At 44.5% G+C, this 19,621-nt stretch overlaps 2 protein-coding genes across 5 annotated transcripts in view; both read right to left on the bottom strand.

Annotated features, from left to right (window-relative positions):
* The window catches only part of LMNTD1 (lamin tail domain containing 1), a 267,223-nt gene that overhangs the window by 71,509 nt on the left and 176,093 nt on the right, over positions 1-19,621 (bottom strand). The window lies entirely within an intron of this gene.
* Positions 8,328-11,047, bottom strand: LOC128422624 (uncharacterized). The gene is made up of 2 exons (XM_053406839.1): positions 10,843-11,047; positions 8,328-9,541 (listed from the first exon to the last, which is right to left on the bottom strand). The coding sequence occupies exon 2, from the start codon at positions 9,263-9,265 to the stop codon at positions 8,612-8,614; it is 654 nt and encodes a 217-aa protein (XP_053262814.1). The 5' UTR covers positions 9,266-9,541; positions 10,843-11,047; the 3' UTR covers positions 8,328-8,611.

Raw genomic sequence — 19,621 nt, 5'->3', positions numbered from 1 at the left:
TGCCTCTGACTTCACCCAAAAGGAAAGCAATGCCCAACCTGGTGATAAGAAAATAAATGATGTAAGGAGGGAACTGCTGCCTGTAATAGGAAAAAAGGTAGTAAAGGGATACCTAGCTACTTTAAATGAAATCTAGTCTCAAGGGCCTGATGAACTGCATACAGGGGGTACTAAAGGAACTTGCAGATGTAATAATAATAATAATAATAATAATAATAATAATAATAATAATAATAGCACCTTAAAAAGCAGAGACATCACCTTGCCAACAAAGGTCTGTATAGTTAAAGCTATGGTTTTCCCAGTAGTGATGTATGGAAGTGAGAGCTGGACCAAAAAGAAGGCTGATTGCCAAAGAATTGATGCTTTTGAATTATGGTGCTGGAGGAGACTCTTGAGAGTCCCATGGACTGCAAGAAGATCAAACCTATCCATTCTGAAGGAAATCAGCCCTGAGTGCTCACTGGAAGGACAGGTCCTGAAGCTGAGGCTCCCATACTTTGGCCACCTCATGAGAAGAGAAGACTCCCTGGAAAAGACCCTGATGCTGGGAAAGATGCCTCCATCTCCACAAGGAGAAGGGGATGACAGAGGACGAGATGGTTGGATAGTGTTCTCGAAGCTACCAGCATGAGTTTGACCAAAGTGCGGGAGCCAGTGGAAGACAGGAGTGCCTGGTGTGCTCTGGTCCAGGGGGTCACAAAGAGTCGGACACGACTAAACGACTAAAGAACAACATGCAGTTCCTTCAATCCATGAAGTGACACTTTCTGCATACCACAGTCACCAACCAACAATAAGCAGCCCAGAGAAAAGCCACATAGTTTGCAAACTTTGCATGAAAGGACCAGAATATGGGTTCAGATTCAGAACTCATTAAAAAAATCAAAAATCTAGGCTGCATGATATCCTGGGCAGATAAGTGCTCGCTGTATAGCTTGTGTCTTGCACACATCAGCCCTTAGATATCCCATCAGATTCTTGGTCACCTGGGATATTGTAACAATTTCCAGTTAGTTCGTTTGGTCACGCTCAAATCATAAATCAGTCCTTTTCCTTTGAGGAGTGTAAAATGGAAATGCTAATCATGACTTATCTCACAGGACTGTTTTAAGGAGGACCATGAAGGAGCACATGTACAAAACCCTTATTCATTGTTTACATTCCAGTGCACTCTTTATTTACTTACTTAAATCCCACTGAGCTCAACGGTGCTTAAAGCATCCCTCCCTCTGAAGTGAGTGGTGTTGCAGGACTGGTGGTCGGGTCTGTTTGTGATGCAAGTGGTTCACCATTTTGAATTTGCTCTCGCCCAGTTGCTGATGGAGCAATGGACAGCAAAAACAACTGACTTTTTTTTTAGTATTGTTATAAAAAGGTAAAGGTACCCCTGCCCGTACCGGCCAGTCGTGACCGACTCTAGGGTTGCGCGCTCATCTCACTCAAGAGGCCGGGAGCCGGCGCTGTCTGAAGACACTTCCGGGTCACGTGGCCAGCGTGACTAAGCTGCATCTGGCAAGCCAGCACTAGCGCAGCACACGGAAACGCCGTTTACCTTCCCGCTAGAAAGCGGCCCCTATTTATCTACTTGCACTTAGGGGTGCTTTCGAACTGCTAGGTAGGCAGGAGCTGGGACCGAACGACGGGAGCGCACCCCGCCGCGGGGATTCGAACCGCCGACCTTTCGATCGGCAGGTCCTAGGCTCTGTGGTTTAAACCACAGCGCCACCCGCATCCCTTAGTCTTGTTATAGATTTGGTCTAAACCTACGTGCAGAGGATGGCTACTGAGATGATCAAGGGCCTGGAAGCCAAGCCTTAGAAGGAATGGTTTAGCTGGGTATCTTTAGTTTGGTAAAGAGGAGATGGAGAGGAGATAGGTGATGAACAGTAGTGCCTTGCAGTAAATAAAAAAGAACCACTCAGAGTCAAAGATCCACAGCAAAAGCAAAACTTTACTGAGGCAAAAACTTTGTTCCGTGCAATGTACAAGGAGTAAAAAAGCAAAGAGAGAGCAAAGAGAGATAAAGCAGCTCACTGAGCCCAGGAATTTATCTCTCCTGGCTCCACATGACCCTGAGTTAGTCAAAACAATTTGAACCTTCCAGTTTCTTCCAGCACTTTCTAGTTTCTGCCCTCACATACCTTAGTCACGACAATAGGATACCCAACTCCAAATATCTCAAGGGCTGTCACATGAAGGAGGGAGAAAGAAAGGTTGTTTTCTCCTGTTCTTGAGGGTGGGACCTGGACCCATGGCTTCAAGTTACAAGAATGGAGATACTGACTAAAGATCAGGAAAACCTTTCTGACAGCAATGGCTGTTCAACTGTGTAATAGACTCTCACAAGTGGTGGTTGACTCTTCTTCTTTGGAGATTTCTAAGCAGAGGCTAGAAGGCCATCTGTCTAATATGATCTAGTTGAGATTCCTGCATTGCAGGGGGTTGGACTAGATAACCCTCAGGCTTCCAGCTCTACAATTCTATGATTTGCTACTGTTCAAAAGCAGCAGTACCACCCACCCACTGATAAAATGGTTGTCCAATGTGGAGGGCACTAACTGGCAGAACAGCCAGGACAGATTACTGAAGGACCTTTCTGAGTCTTTGGGGCCCTCAGCCAGTATCCAACTTGGTTGATAGCTGGTGCCATCTCTGAGAGAATACTGAGCTAGACCAGCCAAACATCTGACTTGGTGTAATGCAGCTTCTTATTCCTACCTCACTACTGGTATTAGAATTTAACATTTGCTCAGAACCAGATCTTGTCCTTTCACTACACATTAACCACTTTACCACCTGATTAAAATGAATAAAAAGTAATTGGCCTTTAGTATTCAGTCTTCAGTAGGATCCAGTCTACTTTGCCTTTATCCTGCCAAGAATATATACCCTCAACACATAATTAATTTTTCCTCAAAGGTGCTTCTAGCCAACTTTTCTGACTTTGCCTGCTCCTTCAGATAATTAATCTATTGCATTTCCAAATGCTTTTCAAAGGATCACAGAACTTGGAGTAAGTCCTTGAGGAATCCAATACAGTCAAACAACTGTCAAACAATGAGGTCCAGTCATGGCTGACTCTGGGGTTGCGGTGCTCATCTCGCTTTATTGGCTGAGGGAGCCGGCGTACAGCTTCCGGGTCATGTGGCCAGCATTACTAAGCCGCATCTGGCGAACCAGAGCAGCACACGGAAACGCCGTTTACCTTCCCGCACTTTGACTTTTTAAAATTTATTTTTTAAAAAATATTTTATTAAGGGTTTTCTTGTTTTACAGTGTAAGTGTAATGCCTCGTATTCCCCCCCCCCATGTAACATTTTTACAAATCCGTTTCATTTGTTGAGGCATTAGGGGGAGAAGAAAAAAAAAGAAAAAAAAGAAAGGGGGTGGAGGGAGGGGAGATGGATGGGGTGGGGTCGGGTAGCGGTGTTTCTATTATGCTTAATGTATGTAGAGTTTGGTGTCAGCATGCTTGTGTTGTTCACTTGTGTTCCTTTGGTGGTGAGAGAGTTTGGGGTTGGCCTAGGGTGTGATTGTTTGTTTGTGATTGGCTGTGGTGATCTTTGTTTTCGTGTGTGAGTGAGGTGGGTGGGTGTTTTGGATCAGGTTAGCCATATTGATTTGTATGCTGTTGGTGGATTATTGTCATTGTCCTGTTGGGCTGTGTATGTGATAAAGGGGAGCCATACCGGGGTGAAGGTGTCTTCTTCTGTTTGTCCCCGTGTCAGTTTCAGTTTATTAGTTAATTTTTCTAGTAGGGCTGTTTCCCATACTATTTGGTACCATTGGTCCATGCTTACTCCTGACAGGTCTCTCCAGTGTCTGGTTATGGTGTTTCTGGCTGCTGAAAGTAAGTGGGTTATGAGTTCTTTGTGGTGTAAATGGGCATTGTTGTCTTGGAAGATGTTTAGTAGGGCCAATTCTGGGGTGAAGTCTAATACTTGCTTAGTTATTTTACATATTTCTTGTATGGCTGTTGTCCAGAATAGTTGAATTTTGGGACACTCCCACCACATGCGGAGGTATGTGCCTGTGGAGGTGCACCCTCTCCAGCATTTTGGTGAGGTTCCTGGGTGTATTAGCGCTAGTTTCCTTGGTGTTAGGTACCACCTGTAGGTGAGTTTCAGTGTGAGTTCTTTTCTTTTCGTTGATATGGATTTAAAGGGGGGTTTAGACCACATTCTGGTCCATTGAGTGGGGTTAATCTCATAGCCTATGTCATTCTCCCATTGTTTTTTGATTGCGTCTAGGGGATTTGCGGGATTTTGGAGTAGTATTTTGTATATTGCGGATACCGTCCCTTTACCGTTTCCCTTTGTTGTTAGGAGGAGGTTTTCAAAGGTTGTCAGGGGCCTAGTTGCTGCTGATTTTACTGTTGGGTTGTTTAAGAGGGCATGTAGTTGGTGTTGTGTTAACCAGGGCATTTGGGTGTCTTCTAGTTTGTCTTGTATTTCTTGTGTTGACCAGGTTTTGTTATTTTTATAAAAGTCTATTAGGCGATATAAGCCTTTGGTTCACCAGGTTTTTATCTGGAGGTTTTGTGCTGCATGGTGGAATAATGGGTGGTACGCCAGGGGGATTAGTGGGGATGGGGTTGGGGATAGTTTGCCTATTTGTGTTTTCCATGCTTTGAGCATGGTCTGTGTGTACCTGTTAAGTGTTGTGGGAATTTTCTTTAGTTTGTTTGGGAGGAGTGGGTATGTTGTGGTGCAGGTATTTTCAATTGTGTCCCTTGTTTGTGTCCATTGTTTTGTCTCATCTTCTAGTATATATGGGATTATATGGCGTATTTGGTTGGCAATGTAATATGCTTCTATGTTGGGGATTCCCCATCCTCCTTCTGAGGTGGGGAGGTGCAGGTATTTGGGGCTTATTCTTGGTTTTTTATGTGAGAAGATGAAAGAGTGTAGTTTTCTCTGCCAACTGCGGAGTTGGGTTGAGGGGATCCAGATTGGGAGGGTTTGGAATAGGTAGGTTAGTTTTGGGAGTGTGATCATTTTGGTCATGGCTATTTTGTCTGAGAGAGTGAAATTCATGTTATTCCATCTCTTTAGGTCTTTGTTAATTTGTCGCCACAGGGGCTTGTAGTTGTGGAGGTACAATTTATTGAGGTTTCTGGTTATTTGTACCCCTAGGTATCTGAACTTGGTGTGGCAGAGTTTTATTTTGGTGACCTTCGTGAGTTCTTTTTGGGTGTGAGGAGGGGTGTTGAAGCACATAGCTTCTGACTTTGTAAAATTTACCTGTAGGCCCGACACCATTGCAAATGACTTCTCTGATTAGGGAGGTTGCTGTGCTTATGGGGTCTGGTGTTGTGATCATTAGGTCATCTGCAAAGAGCCCTAATTTATAGGTTCTGCCTTTTATTTCCACTCCCTTGATGTCTGTGGCTGCTCGGATGCGGATTGCTAAGGGTTCCAGAGCCAGGATAAATAAGAAGGGAGACAGTGGGCATCCTTGTTTTGTGCCTCTTTGGATAGCTATAGTATTAGAATCCACATTGTTAGTTCTGCATTTTGCTGAGGCTTGGGAGTATATTTGTTTGAGGATTTGTAGGAAGTTGGGGCCAAATTTCATGTTAGTTAGTACTGCTAATATGTATTTCCACTCTAAGCAATCAAAGGCTTTGAGGATGTCTAGGGACATAATTGTCAATGGGAGTTTAGTTGCCTTGCTGTGTTTGATCAGGTTCAGTAGTTTCCTGATGGGGTCTGTTATATTGCGACCAAGGACAAAGCCAGTCTGGTCTGGGGCTATTAACTTGCGTAGGAAGATTTTTAGGTGGTTGGCCAAGATTGATGTGAATATCTTGTAGTCTTGGTTTATTAATGAGATTGGGTGGTATGATTCTACTTTGAGGCTGTCTTTTAGTGGTTTTGGGATGGAGACTATTTTGGAGTGGGTCCAGGTTTTGGGGATGGGGCCCCCTTTTATGATGTTGTTGAATAGGCGGGTCATGTAGGGCATCAAGGGTTCTTTGAATTTCCTATAGAATTCTGCTGTGAAGCCGTCTGGGCCTGGGGCCTTGTGTGGTTTCAGGTTTTTGAGGACCACATCTATTTCCTCTGGGGTGATAGGGCTGTCCATGAATTCCTGTTCCTCATCAGTTAGGGTAGGCATGGTCAGTCCTGCTAGAAATGTTCTGATTTCCTTCTCTGGTGGGTTATGGGAGGTGTATAGGTTGGAGTAGAATTCTGCAAATTCTGAGGTTATTTCTTCAGGGGAGAATGTTATGTTGCCGTCTTTTTTGGTGATACAGTGTATTCTTGTTTTGAGTGCTTTTTTCCTACATCTATTTGCTAGTAATCTGGAGTTTTCCCCTCCATATTCATAGAAACGTTGTTTAGAATATAGAATGTTGATCATTGTTTTGTTAATTTCTAGGGAGTCTAGTTCTCTCCTTTTTTGTTCTATAAATTTGAGGAGTTTTTTAGATCCTGTTTGTTTGTAGCATGTTGAGAGGGCTATGATGTCTTGTTCTATTTTGCTAATTTTTGAGGAGGTTTGTTTTTTAAGGAATGTTTTCTCTTTTATGCAAGCTCCTCTGGTGACCGCTTTTATTGTGTCCCATAGGAGGGGGGTTGTTATATTGTCTACATCGTTTTCCTTGAAGTAGTTTTGGAGGGTTTTTGTGAGACTCTCTCTAGTTTGCTTGTTTGTAGTTAGGATGGGACTGAAGGACCATGATGGGGTGGTTTGTGTTCCTTCTCCTATTTTAACGATGACTTCTACTGGGGCGTGATCTGTGATTTTAATGTTACCTATGTTTGTTGATTCCACTGAGGGGATCCGACCCTGTGTGAGTAGAATGCTGTCCAGTCTGGACACTGTATCATGGCGTCCCGATTGGAATGTATGGCTGATGTCTCCCGGGTTTTGCTCACCCCAAATGTCGTAGAGACCCCTGTTTTTTAGCATTTTTAGTAACTTGTAAGAGTTCCTAGTTGTTGGGGCTTTCCTTCGGAGGAAGGTTGCCCATGGGGTTGTAGGGTGGATATCTTTCAGGGATATACCTTTCATATTTAGATTGAGGTCCCCTCCTAGGATTGCTTCCCCTTCAGAGAAGGAGAGGAATTTGTTTAGTGTCTTCTGGAAGAATTCTAATTGTTTCGTGTTTGGGGCATATATGGAGCCGATTGTCAGTTTGATTTTGCCATCTAGTGTCCCTTTAGCGAAAATGAATCTGCCTTTTTTGTCCTTGAGGACTGTTGTGGCAGTGAAGTTCAGGTATTATGGCTACACCGCGAGCTTTCCCTGAGCCTCGTGCGACCCACTGTTGACTGAAGCGGGGGTTGCTCAGGAGTTTGCTGCCTTTGAGTGGGTTGTGTATTTCTTGTAGGAAGGTGATGTGTGGTTTCATGGTGTTTATGTATGAGGTGATGCGTTTTCTTTTGATGGGGTTTCCCAGCCCCCTCATGTTTAATGTAATTGCTTTTAGGTTAGCCATCTTGCTTATCTATTATGTGGGGCGATTCCCTGCCAACCCGTTCGGGTTGTCTTGTGTCTCTCTCTTCGTGTTGTTTAAAGAACCAGTGGGGTTGCGCTGTCCTAGGGTGTGGTGGGTGGAGGGCTAATGGGATTAGAGTAAGATTTGGGTTAAAGGGTAGGGGGTAAGTTGTAGAGAGTTTCCTATATGTAGTCATATAGGTGTTTGTTTGGGGTATTTTAGGCCATCTGGCATTTAGCCGGTTGGTCCTAGGTCTCAGCTGGTGTGGAAGGCCATGTTCAGGGACAGGCCATCCCCCCTGTTGTTTGCGATAGGGGGAGATCAGTGAGACAGTGTGAAGTGACTTTGTAACGTCGCTGTCAAGTATAAGGTTCATAAGCAATGTTGCCAATGTTAAGAGCAACATTGTTGGTGTGTTGGGGTGGGGATGTGGGTGCTGGTACGCTCTGGTGCCACCATAGTGCTGGTTGGGTATCAGATTTTAGTCTGATTGTGGGTTGTGTTTTTAAGGTTGGAGTTGTTTTTCCTTAGTATGGAGTATGGGGATGTTGAAGGTGTGGGTGATGGGGAATGTGGTTGAGGTCGTCTGGACTGGTGTTGGGGTGGGGATTTCTGTGGGGGTGCGGGGCTGGGGGGGATGTTGATGGTGTTAACTAAATCTATGTTTTTGGGGGGAGAGAGAGGGGGAACGGGGGGGGGAACCACCAGTCCTTCAGTTTATGGTTTTTTCCTGGTTGCTTCATTCAGCTGCGGTTGTTGTTGTTGTTGTAGGGTTGTCCATCTGTGATGAATTGGTTTGGTTGATCTTGGCCTGGTTTCTTGTGTCGTATGGCCGGCGGGACGGTTCTGAGCATGATGCTTGTCTGTATTGGTTTGCGTTGTTGTGCCGCTTCTGTTGTTTCTTTTTCTTCTGTACCGTCGTCCAGTTGTTTGCTGTTGTTTCCTCATGGTTGGGGCTGTCACTTGGTGGGTTTGTCGATTGCCATTCCGGTGGGAGGTCGAGTTCAAGGTTCTTTAGTAGTTGCAGGGCCTCAGGTATGTTGGTAGCCATGTGTTGTGGTGTATTGGTTGTTACAATGAGGCGGAAGGGGAAGCCCCATCGGTATTTGATCCCTGCTTGTTGGAGACGCTGGGTGCATGGGCGCAGGCTTTTCCTCCGGTTTAGGGTATCCTGAGATAGGTCCTGTAGGGCCAGAATGGGGGTTTCTCCGTATCGAAGGTTGGTTGAGTTTCTGATGTTGTTCCATACCTCTTCCTTCTTTTTGTAGCGTGTGAAGCATACAATGATGTCTCTTGGGGGGGGGCGCTGGGTTTTGGCATAGGTTTTAGGGCTCTGTGAGCCCTCTCCAAGTCATCTGCCTCAAGTTTCAGGCTTGGGGTTGTGTTTTTCAGCCAGCATATAATTAGGTCTGCTGGGCTTTTCTCCTCTGTTTTTTCAGGAAAGTTGCGGAAGCGGATGTTACAACGTCTATTGCGGTCTTCAAGGTCGGCTTGCTTAATTTTCATCTCTCTGTGTTCTGCTTCCATTTGGTTTACCAGTTCGTCCAGTTTCTTGTTCACACGTGCATTCTCCTCCCGGTATTGCTCTATTATTCTTTCTTGCATTTGGTTCTTGTTCTCTAGAGCTTCCACTTTGGAGGTTAGGTTGTTGATTAGTACCTGCATGGGAGCCATTGTGGCCTTCAGTGTTTCTTCTAATCGTGCTTCTAATCTTGCTTCCATTTCCCTCAGATCTCGTTTCGTTATTGGGTGGTCATCATCTTGAAGGGGAGTTACCATCTTAGCATTGTTTGCCATCTCCCTGGTTGGTGTCATCTCAGTCTCCCTGATAGTTTTGGTTTGAGGTTGGCTTGGCGTCCACTTGGGGTAGGGCGTGTGGTGGTTAGGAGTTGTGGCAGTGGTGATTCCTGAGTATTGTTGGGTTGCTGAGCTGATCAGGCTTTGGCTGGTGGCTTTTTCAGAGCGTTTGGATTAGGTGGTCATTTGTGTCACTTCTAGCCTGTGTTTTAAGAACTTCTCTAGGGTTTCTGTAGTTGCCTCAGCGGTGCCACCAAAGCGGGGGGGGGGGGCAGGTAAGCAGAGATGGGTAGACTAACGGACAGACAGTTCATATAAGGGGGGGGGTTAGCAGGTAGAGATGCAAGAGATTAGAGGGGTGGGGCCAGGGGAAATATGTGTTTAGGAGGGGGTTGTATATACCCAAAGGGGGTACTGGGGTCCAGTTAAGGTGGAAATTGGGGTTGGGAGTGCGCTCAGAAACAGAGACAGACAAATAGGCTATATGTAAAGGGTGGAGGGAGAAAAAGGAAGGAGAAGAAAGAAAGGAGAAGGGGGGAGACGGGGGGAGAGCGGAGATTGGATTAAAAGAGAAGAGAGAGAGAGAGACAAAAAGAGAGTTGAAAGAGAGGGGAGAGATAGTACAGTAATATCAGCGGTATTAGATTGCAGCAGTAGTTTTAGCTATAGTATGAGGGGGGGCAAAGTATGATATGGTGATATGAATGTGTGTATGTGTTTCCTTTAGGGGAAGGGGGGATGGAGAGAGGGAGGAGGGAGAGAAAAGGAGAGGAGGAGGGGGAAGGGTGGGAGAGGGAAGGAGAAGAAAAGGGAGGGGGAGAGAAGGGAGGGGGAGGGAGGGAGGGTGAGCTGTGGCAATGGTATGGGGGAAAGTCTTATTTTAAAAGAGGGGGTGGGGAGAAAGGGCTCCCCCCTCAAAAACAAACTGACAAACAGGCTAAAAAGGGGGAGTTGATTTTAAAAAATAAAGGGGATAGAAATTGGTGATGGAAAGTGAAAGGTGGGATAAAAGGAAAAAATAAGGGGGGTGAAGGGAGAGAGAGAGGAGAGCAAAAAGGGAACGAAAAATAAAGGGGGGGAGAGTATCAATAGCAATAGCAGTGATATGGAGGAAATTTTTGTTTTAAAAGAGAGTGGTGGTCGTAGCTGGGGGCGAAAGATTCCCCCCTCAAGAACAAGCTAACAAATAGAATAGAAAGGGCTTTAAAAAGAGGGGGGGGGAATTGTGTGTTGTTGGTTTTTTTTAAAAAAAAACTATTTCCCCCTAATTATTATTATTATTATTTGTTTGAAAAAAGTAAGGGTGGCTGCAGCAGTGGCCCCTCTTTCAAAAAGAAAAATGATAAAAGTAGGTATATGGGGGGGGGATAAAAAAGAATTATTGTTATTATTATTTTTTTTTAAAAAAAAGGGAGAGGGGGGAGGAAGGGGTTAAAAAGGATTTTTAAAAAAAAGGGGGGGGGAAAGGGTAGTTTCTTTCTGTGATCTTTGTCATGCGGCTTTCCTCTGTTTTCCTTGCCGCTGGAGGGGTAGGCTCCCGTCGGCTCAGCCACGTGTTTTTTCAGAGCCTTTTTTGCCTTCCCGTGCTCACCTACCTCTCCTCTCCTTTCCCATCGGCAGAGATGGGGGCAGCAGCGGTAAAGTTGGGGCTCCTTTTTCTTTCTTTCTTTTTCTTCCTCTTCCCCCCCTTTTTTCCCCTCCCTCTTTGCGTTAGCTTCACTGTCCTCCTGGTTTTGGAGCTCCTCTCGGCTGTTGGGGTGGTGGTCGGGTGCCTTTCCGGCTCAATCAAGGTTGTGGGGGTGTGTGTTTTGGCTCCTTTGAGAGACGCCCCGGGCACCCCCAATTCCTCTCCGCTGGCAGTGCTGGCGGCAGCAGTCCTGGGAGTCCGCACTTTGACTTCTACTTGCACTTTGGCGTGCTTTCGAACTGCTAGGTTGGCAGGAGCAGGGAACGAGCGATGGGAGTTCACCCCATCGCGGGGATTCGAACCGCCGACCTTCCGATCGGCAAGTCCTAGGCTCTGTGGTTTAACCTACAGCGCCACCCGCGTCCCTCAAACAACTGTAACAGCCCTCAAAAACTTGGTTCAGAAAGCCTAGCTAATGAAAATCAGTGGAGCTACACCATTATTCAACAATTGTTGGTAGATCTGTCCTCTGTTGGTGTGGAGAGCTGGTTTTGATCTCCTATAGAAAAATAACATCTCCACCTTTTTAGAAAGCATTCTCAAGAACAGATGTGAGGCTCAAGCTGGTCCTGATTTAGACATATGAAAGAAGGAAGAAATGCCAAATGGAGAACAGTTTCCACTAGAGGCCCTTTCCCCTCCACTGTTTAATCTACTGTGTATCCTCCATGCTATGTTGGATGATAAGTCTGTCTTTAGCTGAAGGTGGCGCTTCAGGGAGCAACAGACACCCTGGGCCTTTATTAAGGGTTTAATCCAGAGCTTTCCAAACTGTGTGTTGTGACATATTAGTGTGTCGGCTGCAGCGTGTAGGTGTCACACTTCTCCTGGGGCTCAAAAGGGGTTAGTTTAACCTCCGGTTTGCTAGTAAAACTGCATTACTGTGTTGTGAAATGATGAAAAATGTGTCACCAACATTAAACGTTTGGAAAGCTCTGTGTTAATCCAACATGTTAAACAGTTGGATAGTTAAACTATGGAACTCACCCCCACAGGAGGCAGTGATGGCCATCAACTTGGAGAGCTTTAAAACAGTATTAGGCAAATCCATTGAGAATTAGGCTGTCCATGGCTGCTAGTCATGATGGAGGTTAGGCTCTGCCTCCACCAACTGTGGAGCCAATGCTCTTGGAGGCAGCAATGCTTCTGAATACCAGAAGCTCTTGTGCTCAGGTCCTGCTTGTGGCATCCTGCAGGCATCTGGGTGTCCACCCAGAGAACAGGATGCTAGGTTAGGTGGCCTGATCCAGCAGGCTCTTATGTTCTTCAACTTTAACCAGACCCAAGGGGGCACAAGGCATTCTGTCCCCTCCCCTGAGGCAAAGTTGCACTTGCTGCCCAGTGCCACCCCACGCATTGACTTTCAGCTTGTGTGGGTGAGCAGGCCAGGGCTCCCATCCAACAACTTGGGTGATATGACTAACTTGGGTTAAGGGGTGATATGATAGCCATGTTCAAATATATAAAAGGATGTCACATAGAGGAGGGAGAAAGGTTGTTTTCTGCTGCTCTAGAGAAGCGGACACGGAGCAATGGATCCAAACTACAAGAAAGAAGATTCCACCTAAACATTAGGAAGAACTTCCTGACAGTAAGAGCTGTTCGACAGTGGAATTTGCTGCCAAGGAGTGTGGTGGAGTCTCCTTCTTTGGAGGTCTTTAAGCAGAGGCTTGACAACCATATGTCAGGAGTGCTCTGATGGTGTTTCCTGCTTGGCAGGGGGTTGGACTCGATGGCCCTTGTGGTCTCTTCCAACTCTATGATTCTATGATTCTATGAACTTGGAAGGAGGACCCCAGGGAGCAAAGGGTCCTTCCAGACGGAGGCACCGTGGTTGAGAGGGCATCAGTATTTAAAGTTTAGTAAACTGCTTGACTTTATAATAAGTGTTTAGTACTAGAGCAGTCAACAGCGGCAGGATAACCCCTCCCCCCAAAATATTTGGGGGAGGTGCACAGAGGGCTGGAGGTGGAGAAGAGGGGCTGGCGGCACCATTGCACAAGTGCAAACAAATAGACATCATTACTGACTTGGTCAACTGTGGAAGGGAACACACAAAACATTCATTGTCTAAATGACCAAAGTACAAGATGGATATGAAGTACTGAAGTAATTAATATGTACTGAAAATACTGTACTGAAAACAAAATGTGATTTTTCCCTTTTGTAAGATATTAAAGGAGAAGAAAAAACAGAGTTGGAGAATTTTGTATATATGGCTGTCTATTTTCAATATGTATTACTGCCACCCAATCTCCAACCTATGTGAGATTCCAGGGGTCCCAGGCGCGCTTGCCAGGGTCTGTATTCCTTTTGGGGACAATGAGGCACAACAGAGACTGCGGTGTCTTTATGATATAGTTACACATATATACAACCTGTGTCTAGGTGGAGAGAGTTCATAGCATTCACAGCCCAAGAGGGTCCTGTTCATCCCATTGCTGTAGCCTCAGATTCCAAGAAACCTCAAACATCATGTCTGAACTTCTCTGCCGCATAAAACAGACTACCCGCCTTGTGTTCAGTCCCCCCCCCCCCAGCTTACAAAAGGGAACACTTTTTCCTGTTCGCTTACCTCCTTGCCCACTGCAATTCTGGAAGCTTCCCCCTCCCAACTATAGAATGGTCTTTTGCGGTTTACCCAGTGCTCAGGGCAGTCCAGCAGAGAGTCTTCCTTCTTGATGGCTTTCTTGATGGCTTACCGACTCTGCCTTTGTTTCATAATGGCCCATCCCCAGGCAATTCCCTGGTAAGGGAAACAAGCCTAGCCTATTTTTTTACATTGCTAAATCCATTTATTAAACACCAACATTTACTAAAGCCAGGAATTATGAGGTTTGCTTAACTTCTAACCCCTTTAATGAATCCAGAGATTTTAGGGGAGCCTTGCCCTCAACTTATAACAATATGTTTTCTTTGTATTCACTGTTGTTCATGTTTATAATAATTTAAATCCCTTTTGCGCCTCCATTTTAACTGATAGCTTAAGTGGCTATTTTAAACAGCAGGTTTGCATGAGGGAGGGACACAACTATTCATATATTACTAGGAAAGTTTTGAGAGAAGCTGAGTCACTAACTTCCCAGCAATAAAACCTCAAAATGGAGCACTAAGTGCTGACTCCACCAAACATACCTCATGGATTGCAGCAGCTGTTCTAAAGATATCTAAAGGGGGTGTAGAGGAGAGATTTAAAGTGGATGTGTCCTAACTAAAAGGCATACTCAGATTCTGAGAAGCAAGCAGATGCAAAGCATAAATGAAGTTGTGATCTCACTGAGTGTGTACTTTTGTGGGTTTGTATCCACGGATCACATGTTACATTGTCAGTTAGGTTGTTGAGGGCTTGGGGCTTCCTCTGCAGATAAGGCACCCATAGCTCTGGCCTTTTCAACACCATTTGAGCTGTTTACAAAGTGGAAAGCTTCCAGATAGGTATTTATTGTGGGGTGGGTGCTCCCTGCCCATGCAAGTTTTCTGCAGTGTTGACACAATATCAATAGAATGCCAACCTGTAATCCCCCTACCACTTAGTCCAGATTTACCCTTTACATGCAAATTCCAGTAAGTTAACAACAACAAACTGTTGCCAACAACTTGTTTGTGATAGCTGAGTAATTCATTTGCAAATTAAGCCCCAGTCTGGAAGCACCCCAACTTTGAGAACTGTAGTCCTACTTCTTTCACTTGTAAACACACAGTTTCATTAAAGGACAGATCATGGACTGCATCCAAATGTAGTCATATTTTTCTACACCTTTTATCTTAACACATGCACTTTTGTGCACATTTTGACTAAAATATGTATTTACATGTATTTCAGTACATTTCTGAGCAGAGAACTGTACTTCAAAATTTGGGGAAGGGTAACTGTTCTGATCTGGGTTTTAGTTTTGGAAGTGCAAATCAGCTCAGTTCACATAAAAATGTGAGCTGAACAAAATTCCTGGGCGCCCCTAAGTCCTCCTGGTTTCTACGAGTCTTCAGTAACTACAGTGGTACCTCGGGTTACAGACGCTTCAGGTTACAGACTCCACTAACCCAGAAATAGTACCTTAGGTTAAGAACTTTGCTTCAGGATGAGAATAGAAATCGTGCGATGGCAGCAGTGGGAGGCCCCATTAGCTAAAGTGGTGGTTCAGGTTAAGAACAGTTTCAGGTTAAGAACAGATCTCCAGAATGAATTAAGTTCTTAACCTGAGGTACCACTGTATCACTTGATCTGGTTTGAACCCTATGAGCTCAAGAAGAAAAGTAGCAACAAGCTGTCTTTCTTTGCTCTGATTTTGGCCCCTCTGCCACATTTTAGGAGAGCTATGAACTATTCAAGCTTTTGATTATGCCTGCACTTAATGGCCTAACCACTAGTTCAGAAAATTACCATTACCCTCCCGCTGCCTTCTCCCTCACCTGTCTTACGCATGCTTCCTGCAGTTGTGCTTTGAAATACCATACCGTAGCAACAGAAACTTCCTCAGGCACAAATAATTCCTAGCAGAGCCCGACTGCTTTCCCTTTGTGTTGCTGGGGCTTGATCACAGTGAAAAACATACCCTGTTTATTGCTGCATCAAATCAACTACTCAGACCACTGTTAGTGTTTTAGGCCAGTTCCATTTTATGTTATTATTCTGGCCTCAAGTTCCAATGCAGCCCTACTCCATCTGGTTTTGAATATTCATAGGCTTTGTTTATTGCCAGTTTGGCAGATGATATATGTAGAACTATCTATGTTACACCAATGGACTTAGTGCTATATTGATTTATGCATGGGAGATAGATGTCTGACCCAAATGCTAATCAAAGAGGAGAAGACATTAATGTGGCCTAGCAGACAGCACAGTTTTAGTTCCCCTACTTGGTCCAACTTTTTGCCCTTTGGAAATTATTATACAATACAGTAGATGAACAAACAGAACAGGACAAATCTAGTTTTCTACTTCATGGCTCTACAAGAAGTCAACAGGCAATGCAAGTTGCAAACCACAGAAAACCCAATCTATGATATTATCTTATTAGCAGAGGCTCCTGGCCCCCAGCAGAGCCGGGCCTGGTGCTCGTCTCTGCAAGTGTTGGTTCCTCAGATGTTGGCAGAGGAGTGCCAGGCCTGCCAGGGGCACCTGCTTTGTGCCCCCTCAAAAATCCATGCCCAGGGCCACGGCCCCACTGGCACCCCCACATTATGCCTCTGGTCATGTGGCCTGCCCTGCACCACCTAAGCTGGTGGGCTGCCTTCAGGAGGATGTTGTAATGTTGCAGCACTGAAATAAAAGTCAGCTATCAGTCTGATTGGCTTCTGTATGTGAAACAGGGAGAGGGCTGCATCTTGTCCTTTGCCTCAAACAGCAGAATATCTTGGGCATATGCCAGAAACCACATTCTTTTGTATTCAGTGGTCTGTGTTTGCCTTAGTCTGGACCAGGCACCCCCAAACTTGGCCCTCCAGGTGTTTCGGGACTACAATTCCCATCATCCCTGACCACTGGTCCTGTTAGCTAGGGATGATGGCAGTTGTAGTCCAAAAACATCTGGAGGGCCGAGTTTGGAGATGTCTGGTCTGGACTAAGGATTCTGAGCTCCTGTGTTCTGATTTGATACATGATATCCATTTCAGGCTTTGGGCCTCTGCCATTGGCCCTTAAACTCTGAGTCATGGTTTGCAGCTTGGACGTTTAGACAGCCAATCACGTTGGGAGTGGGAGTGGCTCAGGCCTTCAGAAATGTATATAAGCAGTTGCTTTGCCCCTGTTGTCCAGTTCTGTTAGTTCAATCAAGGTTCTTGCTGTTGTCACTGTGTCTTGCCTCATGGTAACCCACCTATACTTCACATATAATTTCTTCAACTGAGGCAGAACTGTGGGACAAGGTAGATGTCTGTTGCTACAGAAAATAAGCAACCCAACAGAAAAAGCTTTAAGCATTTAGAGAAACTAGATTGTCTCTATAGGTTTTCCTGCCAGCCAAATCCATAACAGGTGTACCTAAAGGGTTGCCCAAGAAACCTTTACTTCATGAAACAAATATTCACCCTAAAGTACATTGTATTGGTCCGTGTTGCTCCCTCCTTTGCTGCCCTGCTCAACCCACCTCCTTTTCCATTAGAGCCTATTCCCACTCACAGGGCACCCCTACCTTCACCGAGATTTAGGGTGCGGAGAAAAGATTTGCAAGTTCTTGTTGTTGATAAAAGGTAGAAGCTTTGATAGACAACAATTGTCTATCTATAGAGTCCAGTCCTGATATCAGTCTCTAAGATCAGCCAGGGTTTCCTGGCTTCTTATTGGAAAATGCCTCCCCCCTTGTTTCAGTCTCTTTCAGGTCCCCCCCCCCTCTTACTTCTGTGCCGAGTGAATTTGCTCCCGAGTAAGCTTCCTTCAACAAGGGAGGGGGGCACATTCTTTGCTAAAAGTACCCGACATCTCACTTTCCTATGTATCGTTATTTTAAAAATCTTAATTAGGCGTACTATTCCTATGCAAGTTCAGAAAACATTATTAACTTTTGTATCCCTTTTTAAAGTTCTTACAGAACTTTAATGCAAATCTATCTCCGAATGGGGGACTGATACGGAAGGGGGGGACATGTCTTCTTCACCTTCTTCTTCGCTACAATATATCCATTTATTTCCAATTGTCAATGTCAAAAGGGACTAAAATCTATAAAATTCATAGAAAATCAACGTGCCATTTTGCTCAATTTCTCTAGGACTCCATGACACCTTCCCTGTCCTCCATAATCCCTCAAGCAAGGTGTCAACACCCTAATCCTGTCAAATCACTCTGCCAAGCCTTTCCTCCGGGCAATGCCAGGTGGCAGACTATACATACTTGGACCATTGTCTTCTCATCACCGGTACTCAGGAAGTGCTTATCTGCGCATATCTCCAGCTCTGCATATTCCCCCTCCCTCCTCTATATGTTAATCCGGTGTAACCCAACCTCTTTTTAATGTATTCATGATGTAATCCATGTATCCCAACCTCTCTTTAATGTATTCATAATGTAACTGGGATGTATTTTGCACTGTATTCTGGGACATGGAGGGAAGTTTCAAAAGTTCATGTCACCCCTTTCTTGCTATTCAATCTCGCCTTGAACCTGTTGCGCAATAAACTTGGATCTTCTGCAGTTTGCTCCTGTCTCCGGCTGAGCTCATTTTCCTCCGCAGAGACCCGCAGACTTAGTCCGCCGAGCTGGGTGGCAGAGCAGCCTCGCACCCAGATTTTACCGTAGCACAAGGGAAGCAATTCAACAGCTTTCACGTCTGCTGTTTACCCTTTGTATCCTCAACGTTCCCTGGCAACGCAAGATCACCCAGCAAGTAGATCAGGCTGACCTAACTAACATCTGGATAGTCTCAGAGAAGCCTTTGCTGATATATATTTGCATAGGATGCAAGACTGTTGCACACCAAAATACATAGTCTATTGTGAGATATTCACCACTTGAAAACTAGAATTCACACAAGCTCCCATGTAGAAGTAGGATGTTTGTAAATGATACTTTGATTTAAATGAGTGGGGGGGGGAATTAAATGAGTGAAAGAAAAATCTTCTGAATTGCCAGATGATATTAGAGCTGACCAAAAATGGGAAGCCCATTTTCACCCTAAAATAGAATGAACTTGAAGGGGCTTGAAAGTGTAAACGGGGGAGCGGTATTAACCCTCATGATGTTCCTTTTTGAAAAGCTCAATTCACTAGAATTGATCTTGTGATACTATTATTTATTGTGCACCCATAAATTCTCAAGGTGATGTGAGCTTTTGTGGATGAATTCCATGTATTTTGAAGCAATTCTTTTGTTGTAATTTTTGTGATATAATTTGTCAGTCGGTTGTGTGTGGTTGTACTGAGAAAATTATACTGATGAGGTATTTTCAGAGCACTCTCAGGGTCTTTACTCAAGGTCCTACCAAGCCAAAATGGCCAGGCCTGCTGCAGGTTAGACAAAAGCAACCCTGCAACAGTTTTGCTGCAATGAAATTGTCCGTACTGCATGCACAATGTTAACCATGCCAAAAATAAAACCCCAAATTGAAGGCAAGTAGCGGCACAAATTAAAGAACACAAATATCAAGCAGCCTCAGAAGAAATGCCTATTATCTACAAACAGCTGTGCTCATACTCAGTTTAATAAATATGCACCTGAGCTCAGAGACATTTTTGTATGGAAGGTTTCTTTTTAAAGAGATCAAATAAATTAATTTATAATTATTTGGAGAACCTACAAAGTGCCTTTCCACCTTCTATCTTATGATGTGAGCATTTTATTTTATAATTGGCTGTGTTTGTTGCAAACTCCTGCTTTTGTGATTCCACAGGCCAAAGAAATGGCTGCTTGCAATTTATTTAATCAGCATTAGAATGCATAACCATTTCTATTTGGTCACTGTGACAGCCAAGCTGTTTTTCATATATAAAAATATCTCATTAGCCTGATTATCTGCAAATCTGGTGAAGTAGGTAGCAAACTGAGATTCGTGCAGAGTCTTAGTCCTGTTTTATCACATTCCAAATAAATAAATAAATGAATGAATGAATGAATAAATAAATAAATAAATAAATAAATGCAATGCGAATGCTCCCTGTGGATATTCTTTCTTGTAAATGAGCCTACTGGTTTTGTTACCTTATTTACATTAATATAGTAATATGAAAACATGGGCATACAAGGCCAGATCCAAAAG

This window comes from Podarcis raffonei, chromosome 10 (assembly GCF_027172205.1).
Source record: "Podarcis raffonei isolate rPodRaf1 chromosome 10, rPodRaf1.pri, whole genome shotgun sequence".
NCBI classification, from domain to species: domain Eukaryota; kingdom Metazoa; phylum Chordata; class Lepidosauria; order Squamata; family Lacertidae; genus Podarcis; species Podarcis raffonei.
The sequence above is the reverse complement of the archived record's forward strand: the minus strand, read 5'-3'. Positions and strand labels throughout refer to the sequence as shown.